Source organism: Lissotriton vulgaris, chromosome 10 (genome assembly GCF_964263255.1).
Source record: "Lissotriton vulgaris chromosome 10, aLisVul1.2, whole genome shotgun sequence".
NCBI classification, from domain to species: domain Eukaryota; kingdom Metazoa; phylum Chordata; class Amphibia; order Caudata; family Salamandridae; genus Lissotriton; species Lissotriton vulgaris.
In genome coordinates this window covers 320,398,095-320,411,045 of record NC_141698.1, presented here as the reverse complement: position 1 = coordinate 320,411,045, position 12,951 = coordinate 320,398,095, and the positions used below count along the sequence as shown (strand labels likewise).

Genomic DNA, 12,951 nt, shown 5'->3' with positions numbered 1-12,951 from the left:
TTGCATTACAAAACCAGTCATGTATAATACCATTTTCATCAAGTCTGGATACCCTCAAAATAACGGTTTACGCAGATGACATCGCGGTTTATTCAGCTGACGTAGTGGAAGCAATGAAAGGGTTTATTACGGAGGCTAGGAGCTTTGGGGCTGTTTCAGTTTACAGATTGAATACAAACAAGACTCAAATAGTAATGAACTACCACCTCGAGAACAAAAACAACTCCAACTCCGCCACCCTGATCGCCAACCTCGCGAACCTCGGATTCCGACAACTCGTCACCGCACCCACCCACGCCGCCGGCCACACGATCGACCCCATCTTCTCTACAAGCACCCACGTCACCTTCAACCACACCACCGAACTTCACTGGACCGACCACTGATGCATCCACTTCACTTTCAAGAAGTCAACCAAGCACACCCAACAGCTGCCCCGCTGCTGCTTGGGCAAAGTCACCAAGGACCAGCGGACCTCCATCCTCGCCTTGAACCCTCCTGGCGACCCCACCGCCCAGACACCACCGCCCGGAAACTCAGACAATGGATCGAAGACTGCGCCAACACTCTCGACCCGCTAAAGAGATCACCCATCAACCTTCCCAGCAAAAAGGCCGCCTAGTTTACTGAGGAACTCCGGACCTCCAAACACACATGTCGGAAGCTGGAAAAGATCTGGCTCCATGAGCGCACGCCGGACAACCACACTGCCCTCAAGGACGCCACCAGCTCATCAGAACAACCAAAAGATCCTCCTTCAAATCCCGCCTGGACTGCAAAGAACTCTTCAGCATCGTAAAGGAACTCTCGAAACCCAGCTCCAACACCAACGACATCCCACCCTCGCAAGAACATTGCGACTCACTGGCCACTTTCTTTCACCACAAGATCATCGACATCCACGGCAGCTTCAACGTCCGACCACCCCGACCTCGACAGACCCCACTCCGAACAACACCAACCTTCTGACCTCATGGGCCCACGTAAGCAACACTGAAACACGCAAGATCATGAACGCCATCCACTCGGGATCACAAGCAGACCCCTGCCCACACCACGTATTCAACAAAGCAGACGCTACCATCGCACCCCAACTACGGAAAGTCATCAACATCTCTTTCGACTCAGCGACATTCCCGGAGAGCTGGAAGCACGCCGAAATCGACGCCCTCCTCAAGAAGCCCAAGACGGACCCCAAAGACCTCAAGACTCCCTGCTCCCCTTCCAGCGAAGGTCATCAAGAAGATCGCCGACATACAGCTGACCCACCACCTTGAAGACCCATCGCAATCAGGATTCAGGCGGAACCACAGCACTGAAACAGCCCACATCACCGCCGACATCCGACGCCAGCTAGATAACGGGGAAACCTCTGCCCTCATCCTCCAGGACCTGTCTGCCGCCTTCAACAAGGTCTGCCACCGCACGCTAAGATCGCGCCTCCAAGAAGCCGGAATCCGGGAGAAAGCCCTGGACTGGACATCCTCCTTCCTCACGGGAGAGTTCGTCTCCCACCCTACAGAGCAGAAGCAACCGACCTGATCTGCGGCGTTCCCCAGGACTCATCCCTAAGCCCGACGCTGTTCAACATCTACATGGCCCCCCTCGCACAAGTGTCCGCCAACACGACCTGAACATCATCTCCTACGCAGACGACACCCAGCTCATCCTCTCCTTTACCAAGGACCCGCACACCGCCAAACCAACCTCCACGAGGGTATGAAGGCTGTCGCCGAGTGGATGAGGAACAGCCGCCTGAAGCTAAACTCGGACAAGACAGAAGTCCTCATCCTCGGCCCATCTCGGTCTGCCTGGGACGACTCCTGGTGACGACTGCGCTAGGAACAGCTCCGACACCCACGGACCACGATGCAACTTGGGATTCATCCTTGACTCCTCCCTCTCCATGTCCAAGCAGGTCAATGCCGTCTCCTCCTCCTGCTTCAACACCCTCCGCATGCTCCGCAGGATCTACAAGTGGATACCGATCGAAACCAGAAGAACGGTGCCCCAAGCCCTCGTCAGCAGCCGGCTGGACTACGGCAACGCACTCTTCGACGGAATCCCCACCAAACACCTACAACGACTACAATGCATCCAGAACCCCTCGTCCCGCCTGACCCTCAACCTCCCCCACCGAAGCAATGTCACCTCTCACTTGAGAGACCTGCACTAGCTCCCCATCAAAAAGAGGATCACCTTCAAACTCCTCACCCACGCACACAAAGCGCTCCACAACTCTGGACCAGCGTACCTGAACGTCAGACTCAACTTCTACACCCCCGCCCGCCAGCTCCGTTCTGCAAGCCTCGTCCTTGCCGCCGTCCCCCGAATCCAACGAAGCACCTTCGGAGACAGATCCTTCTCCTTCCTCGCGGCCAGGACCTGGAACACCCTCCCAACCCACCTACGGCAGAACCAGGACCTGCTCGCCTTCAGGAGGCTCCTCAAGACCTGGCTCTTCGAGCAGGAGCCCCCAGCCCCCCCCCCCCCCCTTTAGCGCCTTGAGACCCTCGCGGGTGTGTAGCGCGCTCTATAAATACTGTGATTGATTGATTGATTGAACTATAAACCAATGACTTTGATACAGGGAGTCTGTAAAGGCTGCTACTTACCTGGGGATTAAAGTCTCTGCCAATCGTGAAGAAATAGCCATATCTAACTATTATTAAAAGAGACAGCTATCACATTAAAAAAAGCAGTACATTGTTCTAGCATTTCCAGGAAAAGGATTTACCCAGATTAATTTAAGATTGCTGAATTTTAATACAACTTTAGACCCAATTATAATAGACCCACATTTTGTGGGTACTACTTACACACCCATTGGTTAGGGTTTTCCTGTGGATGAGAATTAGAGAATGTACAAGGCACCCTCAGTTCCAAGTTTGGTTCATTTAAGTAACAAATTAATTACCAATAGTGCATTTTATTTCCCATTGCAATATGTACAAGTAACACATTTGCTATCTGCGCTTGCAACTTGCAGCACATTCTACCAGCTGCACACTATGGGAGCAAACAGCTGCTATTTGAACCTACATGGCAAATCCATTTTGGGTGCAAACAGGAGTTTAGATTTTGCAGCCCCATCCTGAATAGGCCCTTGCAATTCCCTCATGATCAGTAGAGCGCTCCAAATAATAAACTCAGCTAAAGTCTGTTGAGGCAGTATGCCCAATATTTAATTCTCAGGACGCAAAGAAACATTGATTTTCCTCTAAGAAACAAAATACAAGTGAAAAAAGTAATTTGGTATCAGATTTTCTGCAATGTAGTACACAAAAGCAATCTCTCAAAAGATAATTCTAGTAGTCATCAGCATACTGTAAGCTAGCCTACAGGTGCCTTAACTCTCACCTGACACCAAAGCCTAATTTTCACTTAGATGCAGAGTTGTCAAACAAGTGTTTAAAAAAAATTATGACAGCATTTTCTTTATGTAAAAAATAAAAGTTCCAGGGATAGGATTGTTGATCCAAGATGGTCTTTTCTTCTGTAGGGATACATATATTAAGTGTGGGTATTACACCACAGCGTTGTTGTTTTAATATTGACTGCCAGAGATATTCACTCCACAATATCATTTACTAGTGTATTATGAAGGTAATTATATGTGGAGTTAAGAACAGTAACTCTATATTTATAGTGACAGTCAACAGTTTTGCTGGTTGATATTAAAGGCTGATATTGCAACTTACAACCTTCAGTGTGATATAGAGAGAGGTATCTTCCATCAGAAAGGTCCCATGCAATGGGGGCAGACACAACTTGGTCACTGGAAGAGCTTTGTCAAACTAATGCCCCAAAAACATACCATTAGAGAATGGGTGGAAACAGTCATACATGCCTATCATGTGACTCACTCAGCAACTGTCCTCCAGGCCTTATAGATGCTGAAAATCTTTCAGGTGGGGATAAAGACAATGAGAGTGGAAAAGGAGGTCAGAGGCTGCCCTCTCTCCTGAAAGTAAGACCATAGTAAGGAATTTATACAATGTTCTCATAAGGGACACTTGTTACATATTCACTCAAATCTACAAGGCCACATTAAAAAAAATCAAATAGGATTGGATAGAGCATTAAATATCCTAAGTCCTTCAAGGGCCATACCCCTCCTTGGAGATCCACTTTTCACCAACTGAACCGTCTTTTGTAATGTTTAATATATACTGATGAATGAATAGTTAGTGAATGGACTATCCTCATGCATTGGATTATGTAGTGTACTTCCTCTACTGACAAGTTAGCAATATTAAGCATTTACATGGCACATCCCACCAACTAGTCAATTAGTACATAGTATGTTAACTGTATAAGTGAGGTGTGATAATGGGTAAATTTACTAAGAAATATACAATACAAGAAGAGGAAAGCTTCTAGTTTCATTAGGAAATTACCTGCCAAGTACTGAAAGGCTCCAATTTGAAAGTTGCTAAGCAGCCAATTCCTGCGGCAAAGCATATCCACTTTTTCTTGACCAGGGAGACAGTGTAGAGGACAAGGCAATGGGAAAGGACTAGCATCAAGAAGGAGTTTCCCATGATTCCGAGTACCGTCAGTATCCCGTAGATCATGTACACCCAGGACCGTAGCTGTGAGAGAATGAAAGACATTTCTGAGTATAGGTATATTGTATATGTGCCATGAACAATTCTTTAAGACTTTAAGATATATGCTTATATATCATGCCGAGAATCACCCACCCTCTTGAAATATGGGCTGATTAATTGAGCTCTTTAAAACTTCTTAACCCACAGGGTCTTAGAATTGGACAAAGCAGACTTTGGGTTGCATCAGGAGCTTCAGGAATTCTTACCGAACTACAAAATGGAGACAATACAAATTACCCTATTTCTCCTTTAGCTGCTTGACTATGGCTGCACAGGCCGCTGTTGAATTTAGTTTGGTAGAATGTTATAAATAAGAATTTGCTTGATTGGGTAATGTTTCAATTTACTATGTGCCACTTTCCCCGTCTGGATCATATACCACATTTATTTCATGCTTTCCACTGAAATAGTGGTCTTAGTATTCTTGTGGAAAGAGGAAGCTGTAACATGGTTAAAAGATGGCAAAAGCATGAGGGGACCTAAGCCATGATCACCAGAAAATATAGCATTGCAGTAGCCCCCGTCTAGTCTGCTCACAGCAACAAACTCATATGTCAGATGGTTATGAGAAGCCCAGAGCTGGTCTCTGTGTGGATCAGTATTTCACAGGTTTGTATGGGGAGGGTCAGCCTTGATGTTTGAGATCAAATTTTTTGAGTTCAACATTGACAAAGATGATAATCTATCTACATCATTTGTTCTGAACTGGGGCATTGTGACCTCCTCAGTCTTTGATTTACAGGCTCCCTACCCATACTGAGTTTGCCTTATCAGCACTTCATTTTTATCAGCTCCTGTAAATGTGGTTCTTCACATGTTTGCTGCAAAGAAAAGTCTTAGTTGTAACCGTTGCTAAAAAACATTAGGCTATAGTATCCACTTTTAACCTTAAAAGGATGAAAGCTTGACTTCACTTTGGCAGATTTAAAACCTTTTATGTGCCAATCATATCATCATCATCATTTCATAACTTTATTTCGATTTCACAAAGAAATCATAAAAGTATGCATCAATATAAAACACCAGCTATAATAAAACCACGGTACATATTTACATAATTCTGATTTTCACATTCAATATCGGTTTCTAATCACAAGAGCTGATCTAATAAAACTCAGTACAGCATTACAGATGTTTGCAGTTGACAAAGATAATAGATATTCATATCCTTCTTTATAATAGCACGATCCAAAGGATAATAGTAATTGTCTAATAAAAGTGTTTCTTGGGACCTTATACAAAGTGCAAAAAAGAAATAGGTGCAGGGTGTTTTGCGAGACCTTATTATTACAGGGGCAACAAGGTAGCTTCTCACTCCACCCCCCCTGCTTTGGAAAGCCAAAAAGGAAGTGTAGAGTACTAAGGCGAAACCTTGTCAAATAGAAACACCATTGCGTATTCATAATATATGATAAATAAAAGGGTCACACTAGTTTGCCCCGGACACGTAATACATATTCACTGTTCCTTAAGGAGCCCAATTTAGAACTATAGGCATTTTTGATAGTTAACTTAGCATCCTTATTGATCATGCCAGGGTATGTAAACATGTTGCCTAAACCAATCTTATAAAGGGTATCTCTGACATATTGAAGCCAATGGATTTCCCTATAGTACTCAAGTTTAAGGCAATCTTGTAGGATATCTTTTGTCAATTTCAGTTCCTCAGACTGCCAAACTTTAGACCATAATACTAATGGAGCTACGTTTATAATGTCACTTGCAAACTCAATACCAACCTCCCCATGGCAAAAAATGTTTGATGTGCTCGATGGGACAGATAGGAGACGTTTTATACATTTATTCTCCATAATCTGTAGCTTTTCACAATTTTGTGACCCCCAGGCACCAGCACCATAGGTCATAGCAGAGACACATTTAGCTTTATACAAAGATAATATTTCTGCTATACGTCGTTGTCCTAATTTACTGGCAAAGCGAAAAAGAGCTTCAATTGATTGTGTAACCTTTTGAACCCGGGCTAATATCAGAGGTTCCCAGTTCAATTTTTTATTAAAAAGGTTTCCCAAGTAATTAAAGTTGTCAACTTTCTCTATATTTGAATCCCTCACCATGTACTTGCGGATTTTAACACTTTTCGGACCGCAAGTCATGGCAAAAGATTTAGTAAAATTGACCCCAAGATCTAAATTTCCCATAAACATATCAAAAGCATTCAGGCAAATCTGCATGCTATTGGGAGTAAGGGTCATTAGGACAGTGCCATCTGCATATGACAACATTGGAATTCTTTTGCCATTGATCTGAGGAAAATCAGCACCAGTTTCTAACAAAAAACTTTCTAGTCCGTTCGTATAAACCAGAAATAAAAAGGGGGCTAAAATACATCCCTGGCGGACACCTTCGGTAGATAATATAGGTCTAGTTTTCTCTCCCCCAGCCAATCATATCATATGTGAGCAGAATTAATACTAATGAACCACCATGTATTTCATCTCTGTGTGGTCATCTCAGAAGTATAAACTATTCACACACTACTCTTTGGCTAAAAGGTTTCATTACCTGCTGTAAGCTTGGCACACTGATAGAGGTGTCATCAGCCTTGCCGATCAGAATTCTAAATTATTGATATCAGTGACTCCCCTGACAATTACACAAAATAAGACTTGGGTAGAGAGCCTCCTATTTCATATAAACTGAGACTGTATGTTAAATTCAACCAAGATATCAGAGGGAAAGAGTTCTCCATGTCTAACATGTGTAATAGGCACTTTAAGAAATATGAGACATGCTGAGTATGCATGCGAAGAGTGATTGTACTTACCTGTGGTACAAGCATTGTGCAAATCTTGGCAAAAAGGACGTGCCCACTTAGTGCAAAAATGATGTAGTTCCTGAATGTGGTAAACCACATCATCCATTCAAAGTCAGCCACATCCTGTCGAAACAAACAACGTATGTATGAAATAGACATGACCAAAGCAACCTGAATGATGCAGGTTTTCAAACCTCAAGATAAGATACATTGATGTTACAACTGGTTACTTCATTTTCTACTCAAACATTTTTTGCAAAAACCTCTAAAAACTACTTGAAAATTAGTGAGCCCTTCAACTTTGAAAACATTTTTTAATTTGAAAAATAACACATGCACTTTGTGGACAATGTATACAGTGTATTAATTGTTGCCTTCACATTTACACTCTGTGTGTAGCAATATATGTGTTTTGTAACCAATATATCTTTTTTATTACTTCCACAAGTTCAATGAAGCTTGTGTAGGTCTTGCCTACAGACAACTTTAGTTGGCTGCTGTTGGCGACCTACTATCCATCTCTCTCTCCCTCTCTCTCTTTCCCCTCACAGCCCCCAATGCTCACTACTATACTGACTTCCTCCTCACCCATCAGTCATAGCGTTCTGGAAGCTCACTCTGGTGGTGTCCGTGTCTTCGGGGAGGGAGAGTATGAGCTGGGTGTTGTCGGAATAGGAAATGATGTTGAGACCATGGTTGTGGGAGCGGAGTGCCAGTGGAGTCATGTAAACGTTGAACAGTGTGGAGCTGAGTGAGGAGCCCTGGGGTACGCCGCAGATGATGCTCTTAGGGTCGTAGATGTAAGGCTGGAGATGGATTCTCTGAGTGTGTTCAGTGAGAAAGCGGATAGCAGCTTGAGGGCGTTGTAGATGCTGATGTGGTGAAGTCTTTGGATGAGGCGGTAGTGGGAAGGTGTCGAAGGCTGCTGACAGGTTGGGGTGATCATGGCTGCTGACTCACCACCGTCACTGATAGCTCTGACGTCGTCCGTGGTGGCTATAAGGCGGTTTCTGTGCTGGCGTTTGAGTGAAAGTCAGATTGGGAGGGGTTGAGCAGGTGGTTGGATTCCAGGTAGTTAGTGAGTTGGCAGTGTATTGCTTCCTCCAGTACCTTGGCTGGGAAGGTGAGGATCAATATAGGGCGGTAGTTCTAGAGGTCATATTGGTCCACTGTGGGTTTCTTCAGAAGGAGTTTGACTTCGGCATGCTTCCAGGTTTCTGGGAAGGTGGCAGAGCTGAACGCCGAGTTGATGATGCTGATGAGTGGGGGTCCGATATCTTTTTGTCCAAGGTTAAAGGTGTGGTGGGTCAGAGCTCCAGAATGGATGGAGGACATGATGGATGTTGTGGTTTCAGTGGAGAGAGGTGTCCAGTCGGTCAGGATGTAGGGTGGAAAGTTTATGGGAGGAGCGGGGAGGTCCAGCTGCAGTGGTTGGGATTTGAAGTTTTTGTAGATGTTGGCAATCTTGGTGTGAAAGAAGTCGGCAAGTGAGTTGCAGTGGGACTGGGCGGGCTGTATGGTGTTTTCAACAGCATCTGGGGAGGAGAATTCTCTGACGATGTGGAATAGTCCCTTGGTGCAGTTGGTGGACTGGAGGAGGTGTTGCAGAACGGGGCTCGTGGTACTGATGTTGGTCTGTAAGTGACAGTACCTCTGACGGTTGAATTGGCATTGGCATGAATGTGGAAGTTGAGATGTTCCATGTCGGGTCATCAGAGGTGGTGGATGATTCAATTCCTTCTCTGGGTCTGCCTGGCCAGTCCCAGTGGGTCATTTTGTAGCCGGTTGCAGTGGCAGTGGTAAGGTTGGGGGCTGAGGAGTCCTTGAGTATGGTCTCTGTGAGGAACACTACGTCGGGGCTGGTGGTGGTGATGTTGTCCCAGAGTTTGATTGCATTCTTGGTCAGGGAGAGGACGTTGCAACTTTAAAAACTTCAAACTAATTGAAGCCACTGAATGTTTGGCCCCAGTGACAGTAGCTATGAAGTATGAAGGCACTAATTGCTTGTGGATTGATATAAGGAGTCTGACTTACCTGCTCCTGCACATCAGTGAGTTGATCGTGCTATTGGATTAGGCAAGAGTAGTTTTATGACTTTACAACTAAAATTATTATTTTAATTAGTTAGAAGAAACAAGAATGGCTAACAAATTCAAATACAAAAAAACTATTTTAGGTTCAGGAAAAATGCATGAATTTGCTTGTGTCTTGTTTTGCCTCTTCAGTATCATTGCCAATAACATTGTAGATTGGCCTGCCCCGAAAAAACAAAAAGTCAGAAATATCACAAATGATTTTCCGAGCCCAGTGACTGCAATCAAATGCACAAAGGTGTGGTAAGATCTCGTGGACGTTGCCAGTAGGATGCACCTTTAGCTAAAGCATAGACATGCTGTTATAATATTTTTTAGATGCACCCCTGAAGACCTGGCTCTTCAAGTAAGTCCCCCCTCCCTGGGACTAGTCTTACTAACCTGTGAAGATCTGGTATACCCTCACGGGTGATAGTGCGCTATACAAATACAGATAACAAAACATAACATTAGTGGGAAACACACTTTAGAAATAAAGATGAAACACAGATGAAGAAAACCACAATGACTCAAAGAATACAAATATTTAGAGAATGAAAGACCAGGAAATCACAATACTTGTATATTTAGGATTGCGAAATAAATACATCATTTACATGTGTCTTTGAAGAGCTTTTTAGCCAGTAAAACAACTTTACAATTACCCGACCCTAAAAACCGAATGAAAATAAACTTCAGTACTTGAATTAGCACATGGCTATATAGTTAGGAACTTACCATCTTTCTTCCAAGGTACTGCCATCCTGCTTTCACACTCTCTTTAAATGTTTTCCTATCCATGTTCTCTAAAAACCACACCACCAGAGCAACAAAGAAAACAAGTTATGCCTTTAATAAAGAACATACAATGCATTATTTGTAAAAATGGCTAACTTAACACGGTACACTGAAATGACTGGGTTAGACAGAGATGCAAATGGCACATGTTTGTATACCAAATGATAGTGGAATTTTAGCTGTACCTAAGGGTTTCTACCTATTGCAGATATAACAATCGAAAGCAAAAACCACAGTTGATGGATAGAATTCAGAACAATGTCATACATTCACCCCAGTACAGAAAAAAACGATGGATTTGGGCCCAGATCTCTGTACTGGGGTGAATGTATGACATTGTTCTGCATTCTGTCCATCACCTGTGGTTTTTGCATTTGTCACCCCGAGTGGGATGGGTATGCTCAGACGTGAGTCCCATGCACTCCACACCACTGGATTCAAGCAAGCCAGGCTGAAGACGGCTGGAATGCCAGAAACCGGTCCTCTGAAGCTTGTTTCCGGTCCAGGGAAGGCATGGCTTGGCAGTTCGGGCTGGACTGTTCCCATGAGGCACAGGGTAAGACTGATTTGCATATGGCCATGTCTGACTGGGGTGGTGTGGAGTGCAAAAAAACGATGGATTTGGGCCCAGATCTCTGTACTGGGGTGAATGTATGACATTGTTCTGCATTCTGTCCATCACCTGTGGTTTTTGCAGATATAACAATCGAGGCACATGGAGATTTTAATTTGCTCATGATAGAGGAATTTGTACAAGTTGATGCACCCACATTAGATGGAAGTTATTCCATGGAAGCTAACACCTAGACCACATGTCTGATCATGTTCCATAAAGAATAACGTACAGTCTTTATTTAACTGTTTCCATTTTCTGGGGAGGTCTAATCTAACAAATCTAACAGTCATGGAATTTTAAAGTTTAGTTGCTCAGAAGCGTACAAAAGTTTCAGGGTGCACTGTAAACTTGCCTTACTTAAAATATGCTTACATTTTGCTACTATAGCTTAATGTTACACTTTAAAAGCTCAGCTTTTCAGCTCTTGTCATAGTAAAACGTCTGCATCTTTACCTCCCAATTTCTGGTTGCTAAATCCTTTCTATCAACATTCCCTACGTGAATGGTTTATCAAGTATGTGCAACATTCTTTTTTTTAAGTTTAAATAATTGTCATGCAATAAATACGACAAATAAATACTACTTTTCAGGGGTTATTGAATTGTTTGTGTGAGCCATGCATGTATTATCTCATAATTTAAGATTTTAGCCTTATTGTAGTTTGCGTCAGTGTCTGGTTTGTTTACTATTCCTTTCAGACTGGGTTTCACATGAGTACAAAGCAGTGTTTTCCTTTGAGAGCTACCAGTGTTATCCTCACAAGGGCCGCAAATCTTTTACCTATAGAAATCTAGGACTGCTCCCTAAGTTAATTCCCCCCATATACCAGCAACTCACCAATGATCCTTTTGCCATGGCCAATAATTCTTATCCTTCAATGAACTGCCATCTTTTTAAAAAAAAATCTCTCTTGTCCTCTTCTGATGAGTCAGCAATTTTGGCAGATTCCTGTTCTTCCCCATTGTGGAAATCAAATTGAAAGAGTTGTGCAGTTGCATCAATTTCTAAATTTACTCCATGCTTGATCCCTATCAAGCTGGATGAAGGCCAAAGCATCACATGGAAGTGGTTCCTTAAACTCCTATCACTGAGGTGCACTGCACTGCAAGTGGCAGCTAGGTCATTGATCTCATCTTGTTGGACTTGTAGGCAACATTTGATACCCTCAACCACTCAATGTTATTTGCTTTCCTAGACAGTCTTAAAATAGGGTGCTTTCCTAGAGTGATTCACCTCTTTTTAAACAACCCCATGCTAAATGTAGCCGTGATATGACACGTCAGCTGAGACACCTCTCTCCTGCAGAGTTTCTCAGGCCTTGGCTCTCATTCCCGCACATCTTTGTTACGATTCTAGCCCAACTAATTAGGAAGTTCAGACCTCTGTGCTTTTCAGATGATGATGGCCCAATAAACTTTTTTTTTTGGTAAACAGCTATTACATTGTGGCATTTACCTAGGCATGAGCGGATTTTGTGGATTGGCAATCCGCGAATTTGCGGATTTGCGAACTCGCAATCCGCAAAATCCACGAATTCCCGCGAATTTGCGGATTTTTTTTTTTTTGTGTTCGCCCGTGTTTCTGCCAGTTCGCGAGGGTTTTTACAATTTCGCAATTAGCGAACTTACCTGTCGGGTCGCAAGTTTTGCGAACTTGTTGTTTCTACGTGTCCAACCTGTTTGGGACACTCTTCTTCATCACTGCCACTCTCTGTCACCACTGCCACTCTCTGACTACTCATGCCACCCTCTGGCCCACCCATGCCACCCTCTGTTTCATCACCACACCCTCTGGTTGTCCAGTGTACATTATTTTCGGCAAAGCAAAGCACACCTTCCCTGCCTCAAGTGACCTGAATTAATTTGGGGCTGATTAATGTGTCACAGAATATTTTTTTAGCTGGCACCTGCTTCCTTAGTGCGCCCTGATTAGTGATCTTTTGCACTTGCTAAGTGCTTTCATTGTTGCAAAATTAGTTACAACACCTGCCCTGCCCCAACTGACAATAATGAATTAGGGGCTGATTAATGGATTTTAACTTCCAGCCTGGCTCCTGCTTGTCTCCCTTAGCTGTAA

At 43.7% G+C, this 12,951-nt stretch overlaps 1 protein-coding gene across 1 annotated transcript in view; it reads right to left on the bottom strand.

Moving 5' to 3' along the window:
• The window catches only part of HHATL (hedgehog acyltransferase like), a 141,670-nt gene that overhangs the window by 84,871 nt on the left and 43,848 nt on the right, over positions 1–12,951 (bottom strand). Inside the window, exons 3-5 of the mRNA XM_086941090.1 lie at positions 10,200–10,267; positions 7,399–7,512; positions 4,401–4,595 (exon numbers count right to left, since the gene is read on the bottom strand). Coding sequence (XP_086797216.1) covers positions 4,401–4,595; positions 7,399–7,512; positions 10,200–10,267 — 377 coding nt within the window. The remainder of the gene's footprint in view (positions 1–4,400; positions 4,596–7,398; positions 7,513–10,199; positions 10,268–12,951) is intronic.